The 22274-nt window shown below is 49.6% G+C and overlaps 1 protein-coding gene across 5 annotated transcripts; it reads left to right on the top strand.

Annotated features, from left to right (window-relative positions):
* The first annotated feature begins 1373 nt into the window (after window positions 1–1373).
* LOC128849289 (uncharacterized) lies at window positions 1374–17813 on the top strand. 5 transcript variants are annotated; one of them, XM_054050555.1, is made up of 21 exons: window positions 1374–1945; window positions 2550–2784; window positions 3497–3558; window positions 4755–4902; window positions 5392–5648; window positions 6102–6187; window positions 6935–7008; window positions 7111–7216; window positions 7434–7513; window positions 8011–8125; window positions 8336–8415; window positions 9242–9364; window positions 10226–10340; window positions 10551–10630; window positions 11570–11687; window positions 11898–11977; window positions 12928–13045; window positions 13256–13335; window positions 13701–13806; window positions 14432–14682; window positions 14877–17813. In XM_054050555.1, exons 2-20 carry the CDS (start codon window positions 2730–2732, stop codon window positions 14664–14666), a joined length of 2118 nt encoding a protein of 705 aa, XP_053906530.1. In that variant the 5' UTR covers window positions 1374–1945; window positions 2550–2729; the 3' UTR covers window positions 14667–14682; window positions 14877–17813. The 5 variants fall into 5 exon arrangements, with proteins under 5 accessions (XP_053906530.1, XP_053906532.1, XP_053906534.1 ...); XM_054050556.1 differs by having other exon boundaries at window positions 1376–1945; window positions 7117–7216; XM_054050557.1 differs by lacking the exon at window positions 2550–2784 and having other exon boundaries at window positions 1375–1945.
* The last annotated feature ends 4461 nt before the right edge of the window (window positions 17814–22274 follow it).

Here is a 22274-nt window from a genome sequence, read left to right as displayed (position 1 = left end):
CGTGCAATTGACATGCCCGATGCTGAGAAACTGTAGGCTGAACCTTTAATTGTTCTGATAATTTCCCATAAGTATTTAAGGCTTCTGTGGAATAGCTTTCAATAGTTCCTGTAAAGTGGGGATGATATCTAATGTCCCACATGCAGTATGCCTTAATTGGTTCAAAAATCTCACTTGCAGTTCAGATCTTGGAAGTAGAGGTATAGACAGAATTAATGGAAAGTCTGCTGTGAAGCTCAGTAGCAGCGAAATACCTGCTGCAGAGTAATATTTAGTCTGAAGGAAACTTCTCTGGTTTTGGACTGTGATTGTCAAATCAGCTTTCAGCTACCACCCTAATATTGCCTCTGGCCGACTGGAGGCCAAGTGTCTGTTTTATTCAGGCAGTAGCATAGAGTGTATGACCAGTTCTCCTATATGGACTTGTCTTAAGCTTTTCAGCATCACCATTTAGGGGTACAGATGACTTTGCATAGATTCCACTGGTAAAGGGATTTGGGGTGAAAGTCATCTTTGGGGGCCATTTGTGAGGAGATTACAGGTGAAAGGCATGGGTTAGGGGACTTGCTAAAGGGATTTGGGGTGAAAGTCATCTCTTGGGGGAATTTGTGAGGAGATTAGCGCTGCCTGGGGAGGGAGCTCAGAGCCCACCCAGTTCCCCCACTGCCATGGGCACGGACACCTCCCACTGGAGCCAGGGGCTCATCCATCCTGGCCTCGAATCGCTCCAGGGATGGGGCAGCCACGGCTTCTCCAGGACACCCCGGGCCAGCGCCTCCTCACCCTCACAGGAGAAATTTTCTGCCTGAGGTCTCCTCTCAGTCCCCTCACCCCCGCCTCAGACTGCCTCAAAATACAGCCTTCACCACCAATCTCCTGACTCAAAAGATGACTTTCGCCTCCAGTCCCTTCACCGAACTCCCCCAAACATCAACTCTCACCTCAAACCTATTCCAATTTCCCCTCAAGCTCTTCCCAAATGTCATATTTTTACCCCAAATCCCCTCCGTAGCTCCCCCAAAAGGTGATTTTTACCTCAAATCTCCTCTCAAACTCACAAAAAATGCAACTTTCACCTCATTGTCCTCCCCAAACTCTCCAAAATCACAACTTTCACCACAAATCTCCTCACATTTCCAGTCAAACTGCCCCGGAATATGGTTCTTTTACCTCAAATCCCCTCATAAAATCCCCCAAAACACAAATTTTACCACAATTCTCCTCAGAAAACCCCCAAATCCCTTCCCCAAGTTCCCCCAAACCAAGGCTGTCACCTCAAATGCCTCTCAAATTTTCCTTCAAAGTCCCCCAAATAGGATTTTTTTACCCCACATTCCCCCAAAATGCAACTCTCACCTCAACTCTCCTCACAATTAACCCCCAAAAAGATGACTTTCACCGCAAATCCCTTCCACAAACACCCCAAACCATTTCTTTCCCCTCAAACATTCTCGCATTTCCACTCAAACTCCCTCAAAATAGGATTGTTTTACCCCAAGTCCCATTACAAACTCCCCCCAAATCCAACTTTTATCACCCATCTGCTCACACCTTTCTCGGAGGTGATGTGTGAGATCTCCCCTCAGTGTCCTTTGCCCCAGACGAATAGGCCACATTAGAGAGAGCTTTTCAGGTATCATCTGTTTTCCTGACCACACAAACCACCCTTCTTACCATTCCCGCCACCATCTGTGTTACACTGGGGGTGTGCACTGCTCTATGCAGATAACGCATTCCATTACCACAAATCATCCCCTTTGTGACTGTTCTCACTCACTGCGTTTTCCTGGTCGAGCTGTGAGAAGTCGGGATAGTGACATCTCCTCCGCCTGTATTCTTCTGCCAAAAAAAACACACAGCAAGACTTAAACTGCAAGCTTTAAGCACGTAAACTGTGAAATATCGTGGCACCGAAGGAAAACCACAAGCTTGTCAGCATTTACAGGTACTCTGTCCACTCTCTTACAACGCTCCATGTTAGACCTCCCTGCTTGGAAGTGTCCAGTGCTCAACCTGCTACTGAGCAGAGAGGAACTCATTTCCCTACATGAGAACAGACCCTGAAGAGCATCCATAAGGGGTCAAACCAAGGAAAGCTCTGCCCGCGGGGCTGTGTGTCCAGAGAGAGGAATGCAGCAGGGCATGGGCGATCCCGGGTGAGGGGTGGGAGGTAGATCTGAGCATGCTGGGAGGAGGGTGCAGGGTGGGGCTGGCGAGTGATGGGAGCTCACAGGGAGGGGAGCGAGGGGGCTTGGAAAGACTGGAGGGGTTCAAGGCACAGGGAGCAACATGTGGCAAGGAGTGGAAGGCAGATTGAGGGACAAGTCACATGCAGGGTGGTGCCAAAAGGCAAAAGCATTTCTTCCCCAGGCTGGTGGTCACTGAAGGAGGAGGCTTTTAGGATTCGAATTTGGCTTGGATGCCGAGGGCTTTTGATGGCCGCATTAAAGCAATCAAACAATCCCCACTGGCACTGGGGCTCTGGGGAGCAGATGTGGCAGAGTTGGCCTCTCCAATGCCAGGAGACACCAACTGCTGGTCCCCTACAGGTCAGGGGTGATGGTGGTTGCCCAGCAGGAGGACATCTGGTGACACCACCTGGAGGACATCTGACATCACAATGACAGGAGCTTTCCTTAGTCCACCTGTGCCCAGTCCTGCCACACTTCCCCAAAGGGCAGTGGAGGAGGAACAGGGGAAGACATTTCCTAGTCGGAATCACAGCCAAAATGATGAAGTATCCCTTCATCAGATTCCCAGCACTGAAAGTGCTCAGCCTGGCAGGTAAGGCCTTCAGGATCTCCTCCAGCTCTGTTACTGCATAGGATACCAGATTCCAAAATTGTGGACTGCCTCAGGGACCCCAATTTGTCTCAGTCAGGGAGGCCCCAGGGATGTCAGAGCCCCTGAGGAGCACAGCACTGCCTTCCTGGTGGGGCAGAGGCCATGCTGACTGTTCCCCAGGAAGAGGATCAACCCTGGAGATGGGCATCGGAAGGGGAAGGGGAAGGGAGTGAAGGGAAGGGAAGGGAAGGGAAGGGAAGGGAAGGGAAGGAAGGGTGCTGTCTGAGGAAGGCAGAGGTATGGTGCACCTCCCTTGGGTCTCTAGGAGCCCCTGCAATGCCTGTGTTGGAAATCAGAGGCTTTCCTTCTGAGCAGTGGAGCACAGATCCTCTGCTGGGCATCTAGCTGCAGCCTCTGATTTTCCCCACTGGCGCTTCTTGTCTTTCCCCACCCTGGAGCTGATGGGTGGTTAAGACAGTGGGGTGCACATGCTCAAACCCCTTACGCTGCCCCACTCTGCCTCTGGGCTCACACCGAGACTGAGAGGCAGCAGCCAGCCAAGAGCCGGGCTCTACAGCCCCGGACCCTGAACATCGTGCTCCTGCCGTAGGTTTGATTTCAGCTGTGTCCATCAGCTCTGCGGCTGGGATGGGGCTGAGGGGTGGTGACCCCGCTGGCTCAGAGCCTGACTTGTCTTTCTTTTGCTTTTCAGAAGTCGTAAGAGTTTGGGACACTGTGTCTGAGTACATGCTGCAGCAGATTGCACTGAACAAGGTGGGGCTTTCCTCCTCTTCCTCCTGGTACCTGGATGCTCGCAGTAGCCCAGACAGCCCCCCCAGCTCAGTCTGGAAAGTCCTTGCCAGCCTTCTGAGGCCCTTCTGGGAAGACCTTAGAGCAGCTTCCAGTACAGAAAGGGGCTCCAGGAAAGCTGGGGAGGGGCTCTTGTTCAGGGAGTGCAGGGAGAGGATGATGGGGAATGGATTTTAGATGAAAGAGGGGAAATTGAAATGAGATCTTAGGGAGAAATATTTTCCTGGGAGGGTGGAGAGGGCCTGGGCTCAGGTTGCTCAGAGAAGTTGTGGCTGTGCCATTCCTGGAGGTGTTCAAGGCCGGGTTGGGTGGGGCTTTGATCCAGTGGGAGGTGTCCCTGCCCGTGGCACGGGATTGGAACTGGATGATCTTTAAGGTCCTTTCCAACCCAAACCATTTCATGATTCTCTGACTCTGGAGCTGGCTTCTCATGGACTGCTGTCATTGGCACAGCACTCGAGCAAGGCAGAGCCTTCCCCAGTGCCAGCTTTCTGTGGAGCTCCTTGCTTGCATTTGCTGGACTTGACTACAGAGGGGGCCTGGAGAAGAGCTGTCTTGGCTCAAGTTCAACACCCCTCTCTGCCTGGGATCCCATTTGCAGTGTCTTGGAGAAAGAATGGTCACATTGAACAGGATTGGACCCGTGCCGACCTCTACATGTCCAGAATTGACTCTGGGGTTCTCCATTGGTTCCTGACCATTATCAGATTGGTGAAGCCATATTGACAACTCCTGATGACTTTCTAGTCCTTCACGTGCCTGGCAATGGTTTCCACAATCGGCTGGCAGGCAGCCCCCCACCATAAAGTGCAAGGGTCCAACCTCTCCTGGGAAAGCAGAGGAAATGGCTCAGCAGGGCACAAAGGTGGGACAGAGCTGCTGCTTTGACAAGGAGTGCAACAAAGGGAATTTGTCTGTAGGAGAAGAGAGACTTTGAGCTTTTCTGGCCACTTGTAGCCCTTGCTGCTGCAGGGCAGAGGCTCAGCCAGCAGCCTGGGACCCTTCTCGGGGCCTGCTCAATTGCCCAACGTCCCCTGGACCTGACATAGCTCTGAGGTGTTTGGTTGTCTTTTGCCTGCTACATATCTTAGGAGTGAGTCCTTCATTTGTTAGTGCATCTAAATGTCATCTTCTGCTCCTCTGTTCTCTGCTGCTTTCAGGGTGTGGCAATAGATGGCCTTGGTGTTTTCTACGTGCTGAGACAGCACTACAGTAAATTGAACGGGGATGTGCTTGCACCGAAATTTCATCTGTTGGAGGGAGTTATGCAGGCTCAGAGGATCAGCCATGCCAACAGAGACGTTCCTGGTAAGGCGGCAGCGTGGAGCCTTGGCTTGCCATTGCAGCGGCCTTGGGCTGCGAGCAAGCGAACACCTTCACCTTGTCCAAATCCGAGATCTGCATTAGATCAGTGCCACTGAAAGCCAAAATGTCTCCCAAGCAGTTGTCAGGGCACGGGGTGAGATGGCCAGGCTGACTGTCAAGGGTGTTGTGCAGTCTTTGACAGCCTGAGCATGACGCAGCTGCAGCAGCTGTCACCCTCCACATCACCATGGAATCTGGACCCCTCTTCCAGCAGAAGGCTGCTACTCAATGGCCGTGATCTTTTTGTGCTAATTCTGCTTGGAAGAAACCATTGCTTTGTACGTGACACCACTGTTTGTGGAGTGCTTTGAGTTTTGTCCAGGAGATTGAACAAGACATGCCTGGAGCACAGGATCGCTGGTGGGGTGGGAGCTCCTTCGGCCTGTGGAGCTGCTGCCCACCTCACTTTGGTCCTCTTTTGCCGCTTTCCAGATGACCTCCAAGTCGTCCCCCTGGACTATTCTCAGCTCTCCCTGAAGACAACTGTTTCTGAGAAGATGGTGGAGGAATGCGTGAATGACCTGGTGGTGCTTTTCACCTGGGGTGCAGGGCTCGGAGAAGATTATGACCTTGTTTTCAAGGGCATAGGTATCCTTAGGAGCCGAGATAATATCCTCAGAATGACTTACTACAAAGACTTTCTTCTTGCCATCGATGGCACTGGAACAGTGTTGAACTGCATGCTCTCTGTAAGTGGAAGATTTTTTCCAGGGCTCCTTGCCAGTCTTTCGGGGTCGTCTCTGAGTGCTTGAGAGCTGGCTCTTCTTGGCCTGCTGTCATCAGTGTTACCACTTTGCCAAGATAGGCCTTTATACAATGTGAGTTTTCATAGAGCTCCCTGCTTGCATTTGGTGGCCTTGGTAACAGAGGCCTGGAGAAGAGCTGTTGTGGCTCAAACCAAACAACCATCTCACCTGGAATTCCACACCCAGCTGCTTCGGGCAAGTGTGCAAGACCATGGCAGGTCTTGTAGCACAACCGTGCAGCTCTTGTTTGTGCTGAGGGAGGGCTGCTGGTGGAGACAGACATGCGGAGGAGAGAGTTTCCTTGAGGCGGCCACACTGGTGGGAAGGCTTGCTGCCTTTGTGAAGGAGGAGCTGCTTTCCTTGGCCTCATCTGTTGTGTCTCTGTCCCTTCTGCAGAACCCACTTACGCGGATTAATGTGATATCAGACAATGACTCTTCTGCTTTCCACATGAGTCCTCAGGGGATTCGTGTGCTGCCCATGTGAGTACATTTGCTTGGTTTCTCAGCTCTTGCGAGGTAGGGCTGTGCTGCCAGACCTTGCCTGCTCCCAAGGTTATTGAAGAATCCCTTCCTGAAGGAAGAGTCCCCAGCTGCCTCCACGTGTGCTTACTCTCCTTCCTGACTCTGACTGCCCTCACTTGTATTCACATGGAAAGGGGGTTGTACGTTACCTTCCTCACATGATTAAGGACACAGATAGGGTGATGGCAAAAAGATTTTCAAAAGACAGCTTCTCAGTTTTCCTGTGTGTTAACTTGTACCCAGGAAGCGTCTCTTCAGGGCTGGTCAAAGACCTGACCTGGACAAGTCCTGTTGGGAACATTTCCCTGGCTTTCTGAGACTCCAGTGCGTGAAAATTCTCCGGAATGCCTCGTCCTTGGAGCAAGGGGCAGAAGAGGAGGGACTTACTGGCTCAAACGGAGGTTGTGGGGCTCAGCAGATCTCTGGGCCGGGATCAAGCCCTGCTGAGCAGATCTACTGAGGAGCTGTGGGACAGAGCTGGCTCTGTACAAAGCCCAAGCACGCGTCATGGAGGGACTGCCAGGGAGCCAGAGGGCTCTTGGCTGTGTCACACAGTTACCTGATGGAGCCCTCCAAGGTGGTGACCAGCCTGGATGTGCTGCTTTAGGAAACTGGAGACCTTGAAGTGACTATTGGCCATCTCTGTCACTGGAAGCAAGGGGAGGGTGAAGCCCTTTCTTCCAGCTTGTGTCTGCTTCTTCCCAGGTTTGAGATTAAGCTCCCCCCTGGAAGAACAGCTGAAGACTTTTTTCTCATGAAGGGATCTGGGAACAAACAAGGTAAAGTCTGTCCATCTGCCAAGCTGGGACTGAGCAGCTCTGCACCTCCTCTTGCCTGGGCGGCCACAAAGTGCTCTTCTGAAGAACTGTCTTCTTCCACAGTTGTAGGAACCCCTGGTAGCCGGTGTCAACATCCTCAAATGAGGCATTCACCAGGCAAATTGACAAGAGCCAGGAAGGCAAAAGGGGAAAAAGAGAGTACAAAGAGGTATGCACTTGAGTGAGTCAGAGAAGCAAATGGGAGCAAAGGGGTGGTCTTGTGCTCGACGGGACAAGACAGGTCCCCTGGATGTGCTGTCTGCAGTAGTGCTGACAGATAATCAGCACATCTCACAGGGGCTGGTGTGTTCTGGCTGCGCTGCCAGTGCACAGCAGGGTTTGGTTAGACACTGCTGTCAGTCTCATGCCTTTCTATCTCTTTCCAGTGAAGAGTTTCACCAGCTGTTACCCACTTGGAAGTTCCAGTTGGAACAGCAGGAAGACATGGTTGAGGAGCGAGAGAAAGGTAACGCAATGGATGAAACCTGACACAGGCTTGAAGACTTCCTTACTCCTGAGGGATGGGAGCCACGGCTATGCCAAAAATGTGCAATGCTGCTATTTGAATTTGATTTGTGGAAGGACACCTCCACACTTCATACATATATCTCTGCAACACATCTTGCAGAGCATTCTCTTGAGTTGTGTGAGAGAAATTTAAGCCCTCCAAGGAAGTGTAAATGGAGGCATCGGCTTACTGATGTAGACATTTTGCCAAACATACTGCTGCTCTCTCTTTGAAGGAATACTAGAGGAGTGAAAGTTGTACTCCTCACCTGTGGAGGTGGAGGAGATGGAGGATTTGCAGCCACCTAAGTCCGAACCAGCAGTGAGACTCTGGCAGAATCAGGAGTGCTGGCACTGATGAATTCCCCACAGGACTGACTGCTCTGCTTATTCCTCTGGTGTGAGCTGCCCCAAAGTGTCCCTGGTCTGAGGGCATTTCTTGTGTCTCGCTTGCAGGGAGTCATCCCGAAGACAGTGTTCCTCCTGGAAGGAAATTTTCTGTCAGGACGTTACCCGTCCTGAAGCCTGAAGAGAAGGTGGAGGCACGCTTCGAAGTTAAGCCCCCAGAAAGGTGAGAGGTGTGGAGAAGCCACAAGGGAAGGGGCGGTCTCTTGTCCTTAGTGGAGTGAGGTGTTTAGATTGGACACGCTGATCGTATCTGCTCTGGAGGGCTCCTTGGACATGTTTCCATGGTGGGCATTTTCTTGCAGGATGACAAGCATTCAGCATGTTTTGGCGAAAGTTGCGTGACCGCTTCCTGTTTGTTATCTTCCGTTTGCAGGTCAGAGTTATCGCAGGTGCCTCCTCTGACACCGAGGCCTCCTGCGATGTCTCCGGGAAAGCCTGATGAACAAGGCAGAGGTAAGGGGAGGGAGAAAGAAGACAAAGTAATGCATGGGTCCTGACAGAGGCTTGCCAATTTCTGCTGTGTCCATTAGAGCATGGAAAGAAAGCCGTTCTCGAAGGTGACGTGTGGGTCTGAAAAATGCCTGCCCTGTGGGTGTATTTCCCCCAAATATTTAGCCTAGAGAGGCAGAAGAGCCTTCAACAGTAGAAGGCCACTGATGGGTGTTGCCCTGCCGAAGAACACAACCCCAGCGTGCTATCACGGGCTTTCCTCCTGGTTTGATTTATGTTGCTGAGGAAGGCTGTGTTGGGAAGATTATCGAAGGCTGAGTTGGAAAGATAGTCAAAAGCTGCGGGGCATATGCGGCAAGGCCTCGGCCATCTTGGAGATGGGAGCTTTGCACCTTCTTTTGGCATTGCTCACAGCCTACAGGGAAACTGTATGTTTGGGCTGACGCTGCACAAAGGAGCAAGCGTGTCTGTGAGAGCAAGGCAGGCATCCTGGGTTCTCTTTCCTCGGGAGAAGGTGCTGGCCCCAAAGAGGCTCTGTGAGGCCTTCAGCTTTTCCTGCCAAGCCCTGCATTTCAGAAGGTGTCTTAGGGCGAGGGAATGCTGGGCAACGCATCGCGCAGGAGAGAAAGTTCTGCTCCTGGCCAGTGGAGATGGAGGAGATGAAGGGTTTGCAGCCACCTACGACCTAACCAGTAATGAGACTCCAACAGAATCAGGAGTGGTGGCACCGATGTTTTCCCCACAGGACTGACTGCTCTGCTTATTCCTGTGGTGTGAGCTGCCCCAAAGTGTCCGTGGTCTGAGGGCATTTCTTGTGTCTCACTTGCAGGGAGTCATCCCGAGAAAAGTGAGAAAAAGGGAGAAAGAAGACAAAGTAATGCATGCGTCCTGACAGAGGCTTGCCAATTTCTGCTATGTGCATTAGAGCATGGAAAGAAAGCCCTTCTCAAAGGTGATGTGTGGGTCTGAAAAATGCCTGCCCTGTGGGTGTGTTTCCCCCAGATATTTAGCCTAGAGAGGCAGAAGAGCCTTCAACAGCAGAAGGCCACTGATGGGTGTTGCCCTACCAAAGAACACAACCCCAGCGTGCGCTGGTCCCTAGGGTGTCTTGCAGAGGCTTTTTTTCGCTGAAGGAGTGGTTTGTGCTGGAGGGAGACAATAACAGCTTCAGTCCACCCTCACGCTGAACAGCACCTCCTTCTGTCAGGGGAAGGAAAGGGACGGCTGCTCTATCACGGGCTTTCCTCCTGGTTTGATTTATGTTGCTGAGGAAGGCTGTGTTGGGAAGATTATCGAAGGCTGTGTTGGGAAGATAGTCCAAAGCTGCGGGGTATATGCAGCAAGGCCTCAACCATCTTGGAGATGGGAGCTTTGCACCTTCTTTTGGCATTGCTCACAGCCTACAGGGAAACGGTATCTTTGGGCTGACGCTGCACAAAGGAGCAAGCGTGTCTGTGAGAGCAAGGCAGGCATCCTGGGATCTCTTTCCTCGGGAGAAGGTGCTGGCCCCAAAGAGGCTCTGTGAGGCCTTCAGCTTTTCCTGCCAAGCCCTGCATTTCAGAAGGTGTCTTAGGGCGAGGGAATACTGGGCAACGCATCGCGCAGGAGAGAAAGTTCTGCTCCTGGCCAGTGGAGATGGAGGAGACAGAGGGTCTGCAGCCACCTGAGACCTAAGCAGCAATGAGAGTTCGCAGAATCAGGAGTGGTGGCACCGATGTTTTCCCCACAGGACTGACTGCTCTGCTTATTGCTCTGGTGTGAGCTGCCCCAAAGTGTCCCTGGTCTGAGGGAATTTCTTGCGTCTCACTTGCAGGGAGTCATCCCGAGAAGAGTGTTCGTAATGGAAGAAAGCATTCCATCAGGACGTTACGCACCCAGAAACCTGAAGAGAAGGTGGAGGCACGCTTTGAAGTTAAGACCCCTGAAAGGTGAGAGGTGTGGAAAAGCCACAAGGGCAGGGGCGGTCTCTTGTCCTTAGTGGAGTGAGGTGTTTAGATTGGACACGCTGATCGTATCTGCTCTGGAGGGCTCCTTGGACATGTTTCCGTGGTGGGCATTTTCTTGCAGGATGACAAGCATTCAGCATGTTTTGGCGAAAGTTGCGTGACCGCTTCCTGTTTGTTATCTTCCGTTTGCAGGTCAGAGTTATCACAGGTGCCTCCTCTGACACCGAGGCCTCCTGAGATGTCTCCGGGAAAGCCTGATGAACAAGGCAGAGGTAAGGGGAGGGAGAAAGAAGACAAAGTAATGCATGGGCCCTGACAGAGGCTTGCCAATTTCTGCTGTGTCCATTAGAGCATGGAAAGAAAGCCGTTCTCGAAGGTGACGTGTGGGTCTGAAAAATGCCTGCCCTGTGGGTGTGTTTCCCCCAAATATTTAGCCTAGAGAGGCAGAAGAGCCTTCAACGGCAGAAGGCCGCTGATGGGGGTTGCCCTGCTGAAGAACACAACCCCAGCGTGTGCTGGTCCCTAGGGTGTCTTGCAGAGGCTTTTTTCGTTGACGGAGTGGTTTGTGCTGGAGGGAGACAATAACAGCTTCAGTCCACCCTCGCGCTGAACAGCACCTCCTTCTGTCAGGAGAACAAAAGGGACGGCTTCTCTGTCGCGGGCTTTCCTCCTTGGTTGATTTATGTTGCAGAGGAAGGCTGTGTTGGGAAGGTTGTCAAAAACTTAATGCATATGCGGCAAGGCCACGGGCACCTTGGAAGTGGGAGCTCAGTGCCTTCTTTAGCATTGCTCACAGCTTCCTGGGAAACGGCGTCTTTGGGCTGACAGTGCACAAAGGAGCAGGCGTGTCTGCGAAAACAAGGCAGGCACCCCAGGATCTCTTCCCTTGGGAGAAGGTGCTGGCCCCAAACAGGCTCTGTGAGGCCTCCGGCTTTTCCTGCCAAGCCTTGCCTTTCAGAAGGTGTTTTAGGCCAAGGGAATACGAGGCAATGCACAGCGCAGGAGAGAAAGTTGTGCTCCTGACTTGTGGAGATGGAGGAGATGAAGGGTTTGCAGCCACCTACGACCTAACCAGTAATGAGACTCCAACAGAATCAGGAGTGCTGGCACCGATGTTTTCCCCACAGGACTGACTGCTCTGCTTATTCCTGTGGTGTGAGCTGCCCCAAAGTGGCTCTGGTCTGAGGGCATTTCTTGCATCTCGCTTGCAGGGAGTCATCCTGAGAAGAGTCTCCATCCTGGAAGGAAGATTTCTTCCAGGACTTCACGTGACAGGAGGGCAGAAGAGGAGAAGGGTGTGTCAGGTCTGACAGGGAAGCCCCCAGAAAGGTGAGAAACGTGGAAAAGCCACAAGGGCAGGAGCAGGCTCTCGTCGTAGGGGGAGTGAGATGTATATTTTGGACACGCTGACTTTATCAGCTCTGGAGGGCTCTTTGGACGTGTTCCCGTGGTGGGCATTTTCTGGGAGGATGACAAGCATTCAGCATGTTTTGGTGAAAGTTGTATGTCCGCTTCATGTTTGTTGTCTTCCATTTACAGGTCAGAGTTATTGTGGATGCCCCATCTGACTCCGAGGCCTCCCAAGATGCCTCCAGGAAAGCCTGATGAACAAGGCAGAGGTAAGGGGAGGGAGAAAGAAGACAAAGTAATGCATGGGCCCTGACAGAGGCTTGCCAATTTCTCCTACGTCTATCAGAGCCTGGAAGGAAAGCCTTTCTCGGAGGTGATGTGTGGGTCAGAAAAATGCCCACCCTGTAGCTGCGTTTGCCCCAAATATTCAGTCTGCAGAGGTTCTCTGAGGCAGAAGAGCCTTCAACAGCAGAAGGTCACTGATGGGGGTTGCCCTGCTGAAGAACAACCCCAGCGTGCGCTGGTCCCTAAGGTGTCTTGCAGAGGCTTTTTTCGTTGACGTAGTGGTTTGTGCTGGAGGGGGACAATAACAGCTTCAGTCCACCCTCACGCTGAACAGCACTTCCTTCTGTCAGGGGAAGGAAAGGGACAGCTGCTCTATCACGGGCTTTCCTCCTGGTTTGATTTATGTTGCTGAGGAAGGCTGTGTTGGAAAGATTGTCAACTACTGCGGGGCATATGCGGCACGGCCACAGCCACCTTGGAAGTGGGAGCTCAGTGCCTTCTTTTGGCATTTCTCACAGCGTCCTGGGAAACGGCGTCTTTGGGGTGACAGTGCACAAAGGAGCGGGCGTGTCTGCAAAAGCAAGGCAGGCACCCCAGGATCTCTTCCCTTGGGAGAAGGTGCTGGCCCCAAACAGGCTCTGTGAGGCCTCCGGCTTTTCCTGCCAAGCCTTGCCTTTCAGAAGGTGTTTTAGAGCGAGGGAATACTGGGCAACGCATAGTGCAGGAGAGAAATTCCTGCTCCTGGCCTGTGGAGATGGAGGAGACAGAGGGTTTACAGCCACTGAAGACCTAACCAGTAATGAGACTCCAACAGAATCAGGAGTGCTGGCACCGATGTTTTCCCCACAGGACTGAGCTATTCTGCTTGTTCCTGTGGTGTGAGCTGCCCCAAGGTGTCCGTGGTCTGAGGGCATTTCTTGTGTCTCACTTGCAGGGAGTCATCCTGAGAAGAGTCTCCATCCTGGAAGGAAGTTTTCTTCCAGGACTTCACGTGACAGGAGGGCAGAAGAGGAGAAGGGTGTGTCAGGTCTGACAGGGAAGCCCCCAGAAAGGTGAGAAATGTGGAGAAGCCATAAGGGCAGGAGCAGGCTCTTGTCCTAGGGGGAGTGAGATGTATATTTTGGACACGCTGACTTTATCAGCTCTGGAGGGCTCTTTGGACATGTTCCCGTGGTGGGCATTTTCTGGGAGGATGACAAGCATTCAGCATGTTTTGGTGAAAGTTGTATGTCCGCTTCATGTTTGTTGTCTTCCATTTACAGGTCAGAGTTATTGTGGATGCCCCATCTGACTCCGAGGCCTCCCAAGATGCCTCCAGGAAAGCCTGATGAACATGGCAGAGGTAAGGGGGTGCAGAAAGAAGACAAAGTAATGCATGGGTCCTGAGAGAGGCTTGCCAATTTCTGCTATGTCCATTAGAGCCTGGAAGGAAAGCCTTTCTCGGAGGAGATATGTGGGTCAGAAAAATGCCCACCCTGTGGCTGCGTTTGCCCCAAATCAGTGTGCAGAGGTTCCCTGAGGCAGAAGAGCCTTCAGCAGCACAACACAACTGATGGCGGTTGCCCTGCTGAAGAACACAACCCCAGCGTGCGCTGTTCCCAATGTATCTTGCGGAGGCTTTTTTTGTTTACAGAATGGTTTGTGCTGGAGGGAGACAAAAATGGCTCCAGTCCACCCTTACGCTGAAGAGCAACTTTTCTCTTGCAGGGTGTCTTTCTGAGAAAATCTTCGTTAATCAAGGGAGGTTTTGGCCCAAGATATCTAATCAATTTGAAATGGACTTGTGGAAGGGTGTATATAAGCCAGCAGACAGGTGAGATGCTTGTAGAAATGTACAGATGCTGTCCTTTTGTCCTGGGGGAGCAGGGGATTTTTTTCATGGGCATGTTGACTGTTTTGGCTCTCTGGACATGTTTCCTAGGCTGGGCATTTTCTCACGTAAGGACAAATGTGCTTTGGGTTTTTTTCACACTCTCCTGTGGGCTGTCCTGTTTCAGGACTGGAGGATCTTCTCTCCCTCTTTAAATTGAAGTGAAGTCGTCTCTGGTTTTTGGGTATCACAATACTCTACTGGGCAGGAGGAGGTGGAGTTTTTCCTGCAGGCAATAGCTTTTCTCCCACATCCCTGTCTCTTTTCACTCTGTGCCCCAGCGATAAAGCTCCCTGCAGCCCCAGGCCCTCCAGGGTGACCACCAGATAGTCCTTGTCAGTGGGGAGCTCCGCAGGAGATGTTCATGTCAAATGATGAAAATCAGGCCCAGTCCTGAGCATCCCGAGCTCCTCTCTCTGTGTGGGAGAAGGCAAGGAGCAAGTGACACAGTTACACTGCACAACCCCCTTCTGCTGCAGGGGCAGGTGCACAACTCACAAGCTGTGCTTGCTGAGGAGATGTTGGTGTATCTGACAGAGCTCAAACTCTGCTTGCTCTGTATTTTCAGTGTGGCACTGCAAATTGTGGGGAAGTCCCTGCTGAAGGGCAGGACCCCAAGTCAACCACCGCCGCCAGGAGGAGCGCATGCACAAGGGAAGTCCACCTGCGCCCAAAGCCGACCGCGCCTCAGACACTGCTCTATGGACACGTGTGGCCTGCCAGGTGGAGTTTGTCATACCTCCCCAGGACTGAGGTGGAGCAAAGGCAGGTCTCAAGGAGGAAGCAGGTGTATGTGCCTGTGAAGATCTCTGTGCAGCTGTAAGTGTGGGGAGTTCCTGCTATGTTCTGGTGCAGTTTCAGGGCAGAAAGTCAACACTCAGTCAAGGATCCTGGCCCTGAGCCAGGATGGGGCGAGATACAGCAGCCTCGCGTTTCCCCTGGCCAGGGACAGGGCAGGGCTGGGACAGGATGGGTCTCAGGCCGTGAGACCAACTTTGTCCTTTCTCTTGCAGCCACACTGCCCTGCTAGCCATCCAGCAGGTTGGGAAGAGCAGAAGGAAGGGCTGGAAGCTAGAGCACCTGTGGTTCCTTGGATGCATCTCTTCGAGCAGAGGTGGTGTTGTGCCCTCCTGCACTGCCTTCTTCTCCCCAGCCAGCAGCAGGGGACAGGATGGACCTCCTGAACTGTGTGAGAAGGTGCCAGGAGCTGCTTCTGCCTGGAGGAGTCAAGAGTCCCATCAGCCTCTGCAGAACTGAAGAAAATGTGGCACATCAGAGCCCAGGCAGGACTCCTCTAAGTGGTAGCGACCAGCCTGTACTTGAAATGGATCTGCTGGAAATAAAAATGCTACTGCAAACCTCAGGCGGAGTGGACAGCCAGAGTCTGGATGTGGTGGCGGGATAGGATAACCTGGGCAGAGGTTCCTGAAGCCATTTCTGAGGCCTTTGAGTACTATGATTTCTGTGAGGGCAGTGAGAGAAGACACAGTCATTGCGTTCGGTCCCCCATAACGGCAGTGGGACAAGGAGCCAGCAGAGGCTGTCCCTGGCAGCAGGGGGCAGAGCCTGGGATGGTGAAAATGCACTGCCTTGCAGAGTGCCAGCCAGCTATGTCCCCCTCCCTTCTCTGCATCACTGACAGGATAAGGGGTCCTCGTGTCCAGCTTGGATACCGGCATCCAAAGTGACAGGCCCCGATCAGCAGGGCTGAAACAAAATCAGTGCCCCATGGATGATCCGTATCACGTTGCTCTGTGCACTCTATAACTGTAACTTCTTGCATTGCTGTGATCAGTAGAATTGTGCTGTGCTGCTGTGACTGTACCTTCTCCAGCACACGCAGGATGTGTGTGCACCGCTGGGGGGTGATGGGCACGGTGAGACCCCTCTCTGCCTCTCGGGAGCTGCTGTGCCCTTCGGAGGGGCTGTGGCTGTGGTTGGATGGCCAGAGCTTTGCAGCCCCATTTGATGGGCAGTGCCATGGGACCAGCCCAGACTGGGCTGCTTGATTGCTCTGGGCTGTTGGAGAGGACAGGAGGTGGGGAGAGGCTGGGCTGGAAAGAGCCCAGGAGAGGAAAACACCAGTGTGGAGCTGAGCTGTGAGCGTGCAGGGTGAGGGCACCCAGCAGGTGCTCACGGTGCAGAGCCAGGTGTGATGGTGAAGGAAGGAAGGACCAACGGGGCGAAAGAGATGGACCCGGTCTGTGCTATGTTCCCTGGAGACTGTGAGAAAGCTGCCCCAGGGAAATCGTCCCAGATGAGTCCCACACCCCAGCCATTTCCATATCTGGCTGAACATCCCAAGCCTGAAGAGGGACTTTTACTGCATGGTCACCTCTGTCCTCCTCCTTTGCTCACTGATACCCAACTCCACCACCATTATCAATAAAAAGGGAACCCGTTTCCTACTGATGTTTCCTGCGCACCAGTCCCACAGCTCTTGCCACCGCTGGTCTCCTGGCCAAGCCCTTTCTCACAGAGCTCCGAACACATCAGAGGCTCATGGTCTTGGCTCATCAAACACTGAGAAAGTCCATGGATTGGCCCCTCAGACACCCAATCACAGAAACATTAAGGCTGGAAAAGCCTCTGGGTTTCCCCAACCCAGCCCCGTGCACGGAACATCCCAAAGTGTCAACTACGCTCGGTCTGGAACCCCCAGGGGTGGAGAATCCCCCACTGCCCTGGAGCCTCTGCCAGGGCTTCACTGCTCTCACATAAAGGCATTTTCCCTCATGTCCAACCCAAACCTCCCGTGGTGCAGCTCAAGGGCGTTTCCTCTCGTCCATTGACACCAAAAATGCCACAAATCCGGGTCTGAGACTTGTGTTGGAGGTTTAGAAAGTGAGCATGCTTGGCCAGGGCTGGGCACAACAGGTGATCTCCAGTGATCTCCATCAATCACGGGCAGCGAGGCAAAGGCTGGGACAGAATCTATTTCCCACTTCCATGCCTATGGATCAATTGTCCCAGAAATCTTATGCCTGTTCTGTTACTTTCCAAGGGCTGATTTTAATGTTGTCATGAACTTCACAACACAATTTCTGCTACGTCCATCAGAACAGGGAGAGAAAGCCTTTCTCGGAGGTGATGTGTGGGTCAGAAAAATGCCCACCCTGTGGCTGCGTTTGCCCCAAATTTTCAGTGTGCAGAGGTTCCCTGAGGCAGAAGAGCCTTCAACAGTGCAACACAACTGATGGGGGTTGCCCTGCTGAAGAGCACAACCCCAGCGTGCGCTGGGCCCCAGTGTGTCTATTTTTGGAAAATCGTTGAAGAGGAGACACCTATGAGAAGCCAATCTGATACTGATTTGTAAAGAAGAAATACAGGTAGTTAGGATCAGTTAAATCCAAGTTTTATTCCATTAAGTAATGGAACACATATAAAGAAATTATAACTCTCTTGTGAATAGCAGGATTGCAAACAGAATACGTTTATAACGAATGTGAGTTAAACCTCAGGGAACTCGGGAAGGTTGATTTTTTTCTTTTCACAAAGTTACTCAATAAAATGATAAAATCAATGTGATGTGATGTGTAAAGCTTGAAAACAGTCCTGAGGAGCATTTCAGAACAGGTGAAAAATTTTTGTGATACTTTAAGCTAACTACTGCATTTGCTGTAGGGAAACAACCCTCGATTACTGGGAGAGTAGATTACATGACTCAATTGCAGATGTTCTATGAAAGAAAATATTATGTATTAAGGAATTAACTGAACTTCCTTTGCAATCAAAGGGAAAACTCCAGATGGACAGACTCAAATAATCATTTCTCGGTCTTCTGGCGAAACACTCTTCAAGTAATATATACTCCATTTTAAAATAGATTTGAAAATTTGAGAATTGTGTTTTCATTTCAATTAAAAAGTAAAAATAGCTGCAATAGTTTTTATTGGTATGCATTGTGTTGTGTCCAAACACTGGGAATGAGATTTCAAGAACAGCATTGAGAGGAACTTTCAAAAACTGACTTCAAGTAATTTGCTCCTATGCGAGTAAGAACCAATTAAAGAGGATTAACTGTTTTTTCTCCAGTTCACAGCCACAATCTATTCCTTCCCTCAATAAGTAGTTAACCCAGCCTTCATCAGAAAAACAGAAAGCAATATTCTTCCAGAGTTAAGGAATGGAACAGGTCACATTAGCTAGAGCATAACCATGCTGAGAATAATCCATACTTCAGTGAAGTCACTGGAACACTTTCCAATAACACTGGATTCTATATAAAATCTATATAAAATCTAAAAAGGCTAAACCCGAGCCTTGACTAAAAGTAAAAGAAGATCTTTCTTTATAAATGCATGTAGCCAGAATAAAAATCTCCTGTTTAAATTTTAACATCACGTGTATAAAAGGACAGCTGGCGTCTTGAGGTTGGGCACACAAGCACATTTTCAATTTCAACATATATCTGCAAATTTCTGTCTACTTTCCCTTATTGGTGACACGGTTGAGTATTTTGGACCCAGAAAACTATAGGTCTGTTCATTTATTTGTCATCCTTAAAATATACTATAATATTAACATAACTGATACTCCGATTAACTCATGTTCAGGATTTCAGCAATGTCATCACTAGATCCGTAGTTCTTCCTGAGAATCTTAGAGACTTCCTCTTGTCAAGAGGCTCAGAATTTGCAGATAATAAATTGTAAATCCTATGGAGGAAGGAATTGTCTTACTCTTATCTGTCTGTACAACCCATGCCTAACTGGGGACTGATCCTGAAGGCATTTCTAGGGCTTTCGCATGTCATAAATAAATAGGTAACAGTAATAAATGCCCTTTACCAGACTGGGAGAGGTGATTTTGTAGTCAGGATGTTGGTTTTTGTGACACTAACTGCACGGAACTATTTCTTTTGTGCTTCAGCATCGTGTTTGAGATGAGTTGCCACATAATTAAATACAACAATCATCGATATACATTCTCAAATGTTCCTCTGCAAAATCACCCTGAGAAGTGGAATTCTCCCAGACAATCAGATACTATAGCATTGATCAATTGAAAAAAAAAAAAAAAGGAATATTAGCATGTCACTCCCCAAAGAACCCTGATTATGCTATGGTGGAGACAAAATTAAAGAGCCTCTATTGCTGCTATTTGTCTTCAGTGCCAGTAGATATAAATTCCTGTTTCTATCTTCTCCACCTCTCTTTCTGTTGTATAAAAAATGATGAGGATTTTAGAAGTGCTTTTCTCTGCAATATCTTGAATACATAAGTAAATTGAAATGCAGCGAATATTTAAGGTCTAATAAAACATTTTAAATTTATTTTTTCCAACATCTTCCATATTCAGTTCTGAACATACCAGGCTCAAGCTGGAAGAATGGAAGTGAACTGGGTACGACGCAGAAAATCTGCAGTGATAGACACACACATTCCACAGAATTACAAATAATCAGTGCCACAGAGGATAAGCACTGAAAGTCTTGAAACACTTACCTACTACTCATGTCTGATAATAAATTTTAACTAGGTAACTGTCACTGAGAAAAAGTGTATCTTAAGCTGAGAGTCCCAGTCCAAATCACCACGCCTTCCTCCCAGCTGTTAAAAGTAAAAGCATGCAACATTGACGAGGGTTTTTCAGCTTCCTGGCAAATATGCAAAATTTGGAAAGTCACAGTTGATTTGATTTAATTTTATTATGCAGTTTGAAGGGCTTCAATTGCTTAAGAATTATGTATTTACTATAATATTTGGCATTTTGTTTTATTTGATATTTAGTTATGGTTTTGTGAAAACAGTTCAACAAAGAGATGTGTTGTAGAGAAGGATTTCACACCCTGTTCATAGGAAAGTAGAGGATTTAATGAAATCCTTGGAAATATCTTCTGATATAGCAGTATTACCTGTTTTGCTGCTCTTAGTTTCATCCTCACATAATTTAGGTCCTAGCTTTGCCTTCATATCTTGTATTTTTTAAGGTAAGCCTTTCCTCCTTGATTTCTTGTCACGGGAGAATTTAGCTGGCGTGGCCAGAAGGACCCGACCACACCAATCACTGACACACAGCTTAGAACTTAATAAGCAGGACAGGTATGATGGGTGGAAAGCCATTTCTATTCTAAGAATCTTTTTCTGTGACACACACAACACCCTCTTCTCAAGCGAGCTCCCTGGCCCTGGCCCAGTGCAGAGCAGCAGCACCCAGGACACCCCCAGGGGAGGGGACACTTGCGCTGACCCTTCACGAGGGCGGTGGCCTGGCTCTCTTATCCATTGATGCCACCTCTTCTACACCACCGTGCATTTCTGGATGGGCCACCTCACCCCCAAGGGGTTACTGTCCCCACTGCGCATTATTTTCTTTATAGGTTGTCACCACAAACGGCTGATGGTGCCGTTAGTCAGGAGCTTGGGACAATCTCTTTGGCTTCCGCTCTGTCTGAGGCCAATTAATGGCTGTAACTGGGCTTTTCACCAGCCTCTGATCTCCCGCTTTAGCTGTATGACACAACAGGTGAAGTCAGCGTCAGACACATAGCAAAGTTCCTCAGTCACTTATTTGTTTTCCAGACGTGAGCAGGTCGATCGGTTCGAGCAGGTAACTGTGGTACAGCCCCCTCAGTCCCAGCAGTGCTCTCAGGTGGGCCTCACCTGTGCTATCTCTACATGCACATGGCTGAGGATCATAGACCCTAACGGAGAAATAATAGCAAGCTTACAGCCGGTCTGCTACATATTAGTGACGAGAGATGAGGTGAAAAGTGGGTCCTAATATAGATCTAATTAAACCCCGTGTTTACATACACCTCCCCCCACCTCCAGAAGGGCAGTTTGCACTGTCAGCCACACTGAGCATAGAGCTGTCAGCGTGGGCACTGTAACAATTGCCTATTGGCCTGCTTCAAACTGTCCGCCGTGCTCAGTCTGAGAGCCACTGATCCTGTTAGAAGTTAATACTGTCATGGATCGCTGCCGACAAACAATGTCCATTCAAATAGGGTCACTATTCAGGATGCTGCACAGTATTAATTTTCCAGTATAGTTGATGGACTATCAGTGGCAGTTGTTCCAGACTTCTAAGCTCAAACAAATTAAAAACAATTTAAAAAAGCCTGGCTATTTGGAGATGCCTTCTGATACGGCGCAGGGCTGCACCCTTCTGGGGATCCCATCTGAACAAAGGCTGAAAGCCCTGAAAATTCATTGCAAGATTAAATTCGTTCTGAGACACTTCCCCTTTCTTTGTAAGCTTTAAGGTTTTGATCCTGAAAACTGGTAAGCACATGAAAGATTTTTCCATGTGTAAGAAATGAAACATTTACCACTATTTATTAATTCATTTGCATAGCAATTTAGAGTTTCAGAGATCATCTGTTCAGAAATGAAGGCTAAAATAGCAGGAATCATTGTAGCAATCACTGTATTGTTATTCAAACCGAAAGAGCCTTAAGAAAAGGAAGATGTTCCAAGCTCGCAAGCGGCTCCGGTAACACAGTATACTCAAAAAACTTCAGAGTATTGACATCTAAATAGGAATGAAGATATTTTATGCTTGAAAACCCAAGTACAGGTAAACAGAAACCAGAGCTCTTGGACATTGTTCACTCCTCTCCAACGAACTGGGCTTGAAAGTCTTTCATCAATTAACCTTTCCATGTCTCCATTTGCACTTGTTTAGAAAAGGGAGAATAACGCCCATTGCCCTCCAAACAGGGTACAAGTACTGATGACAAAGCCCTTAGACTATCTCAAATGAAAAGTATTGTTTAAATGAAAATGTGATTTTCCACTCTCCCTTACCTTGGTGTCACAGCACTGTAACACCCTTCGCTCCCCAGAAAGAAAATCAAATGTCTGTGGGTTGTCTTGGCTTTGGATTTCTTTTTTAAATGGCTTGTGTGATTTCATTGGACATACAAGGATTGACTCTTGTTCCCTAAATTTCTTAGTTAGATTGCTGCTGAGCTCTAATGTGCCTAATTGTGAACAAAATAAACAAACATTCTTCTAACTGGATCTTTAGTTGTAGGTTTCTATGTATGCGTGTATGCACACACCCAGAACACAGTGCAGAGAGGCTCTTTCTCTGTGAGTCTCTGTGTGTGCACGTCTCTGTGTATGTTATATTTGTGCCCTGTCTGGAAGTTTTCTCTCACCACCACAGAAAGTAAAGTAATTTTTAAAAGTCAAGATGTTGGAAAATGTTAATTTAGCTGAAGAATCAGGGCTCAATTAAAATAAGATTAAAATTATAGGTTATGTATATTGTATTTAGCATTTGATATATATTGCGTTTAGCATTTAATTTTGTTGATCTTTATAGTTAAGTGTGTGCAGACTTTGTGTCTGTCTGCAGACAGTGACGGTTTTCTCACAAACCACATATAACCTTCACAAGTACATGATATTAGGGAAGAGCAGGGGCAGGGGCAGGGGGCAGGGGCAGGGGGCAGGGGC

Source organism: Cuculus canorus, chromosome 27, assembly GCF_017976375.1.
Source record: "Cuculus canorus isolate bCucCan1 chromosome 27, bCucCan1.pri, whole genome shotgun sequence".
NCBI classification, from domain to species: domain Eukaryota; kingdom Metazoa; phylum Chordata; class Aves; order Cuculiformes; family Cuculidae; genus Cuculus; species Cuculus canorus.
The sequence above is the reverse complement of the archived record's forward strand: the minus strand, read 5'-3'. Positions and strand labels throughout refer to the sequence as shown.

Excerpts from the sequence above, each read along its gene's own strand:
- LOC128849289 (XM_054050555.1), top strand. The coding sequence starts at position 2,730 with ATGATGAAGTATCCCTTCATCAGATTCCCAGCACTGAAAGTGCTCAGC. Across the intron at positions 4,903-5,391 it reads TGCCAACAGAGACGTTCCTG|ATGACCTCCAAGTCGTCCCC; the intron begins GTAAGGCGGCAG and ends GCCGCTTTCCAG. Across the intron at positions 10,341-10,550 it reads GAAGTTAAGACCCCTGAAAG|GTCAGAGTTATCACAGGTGC; the intron begins GTGAGAGGTGTG and ends TTCCGTTTGCAG.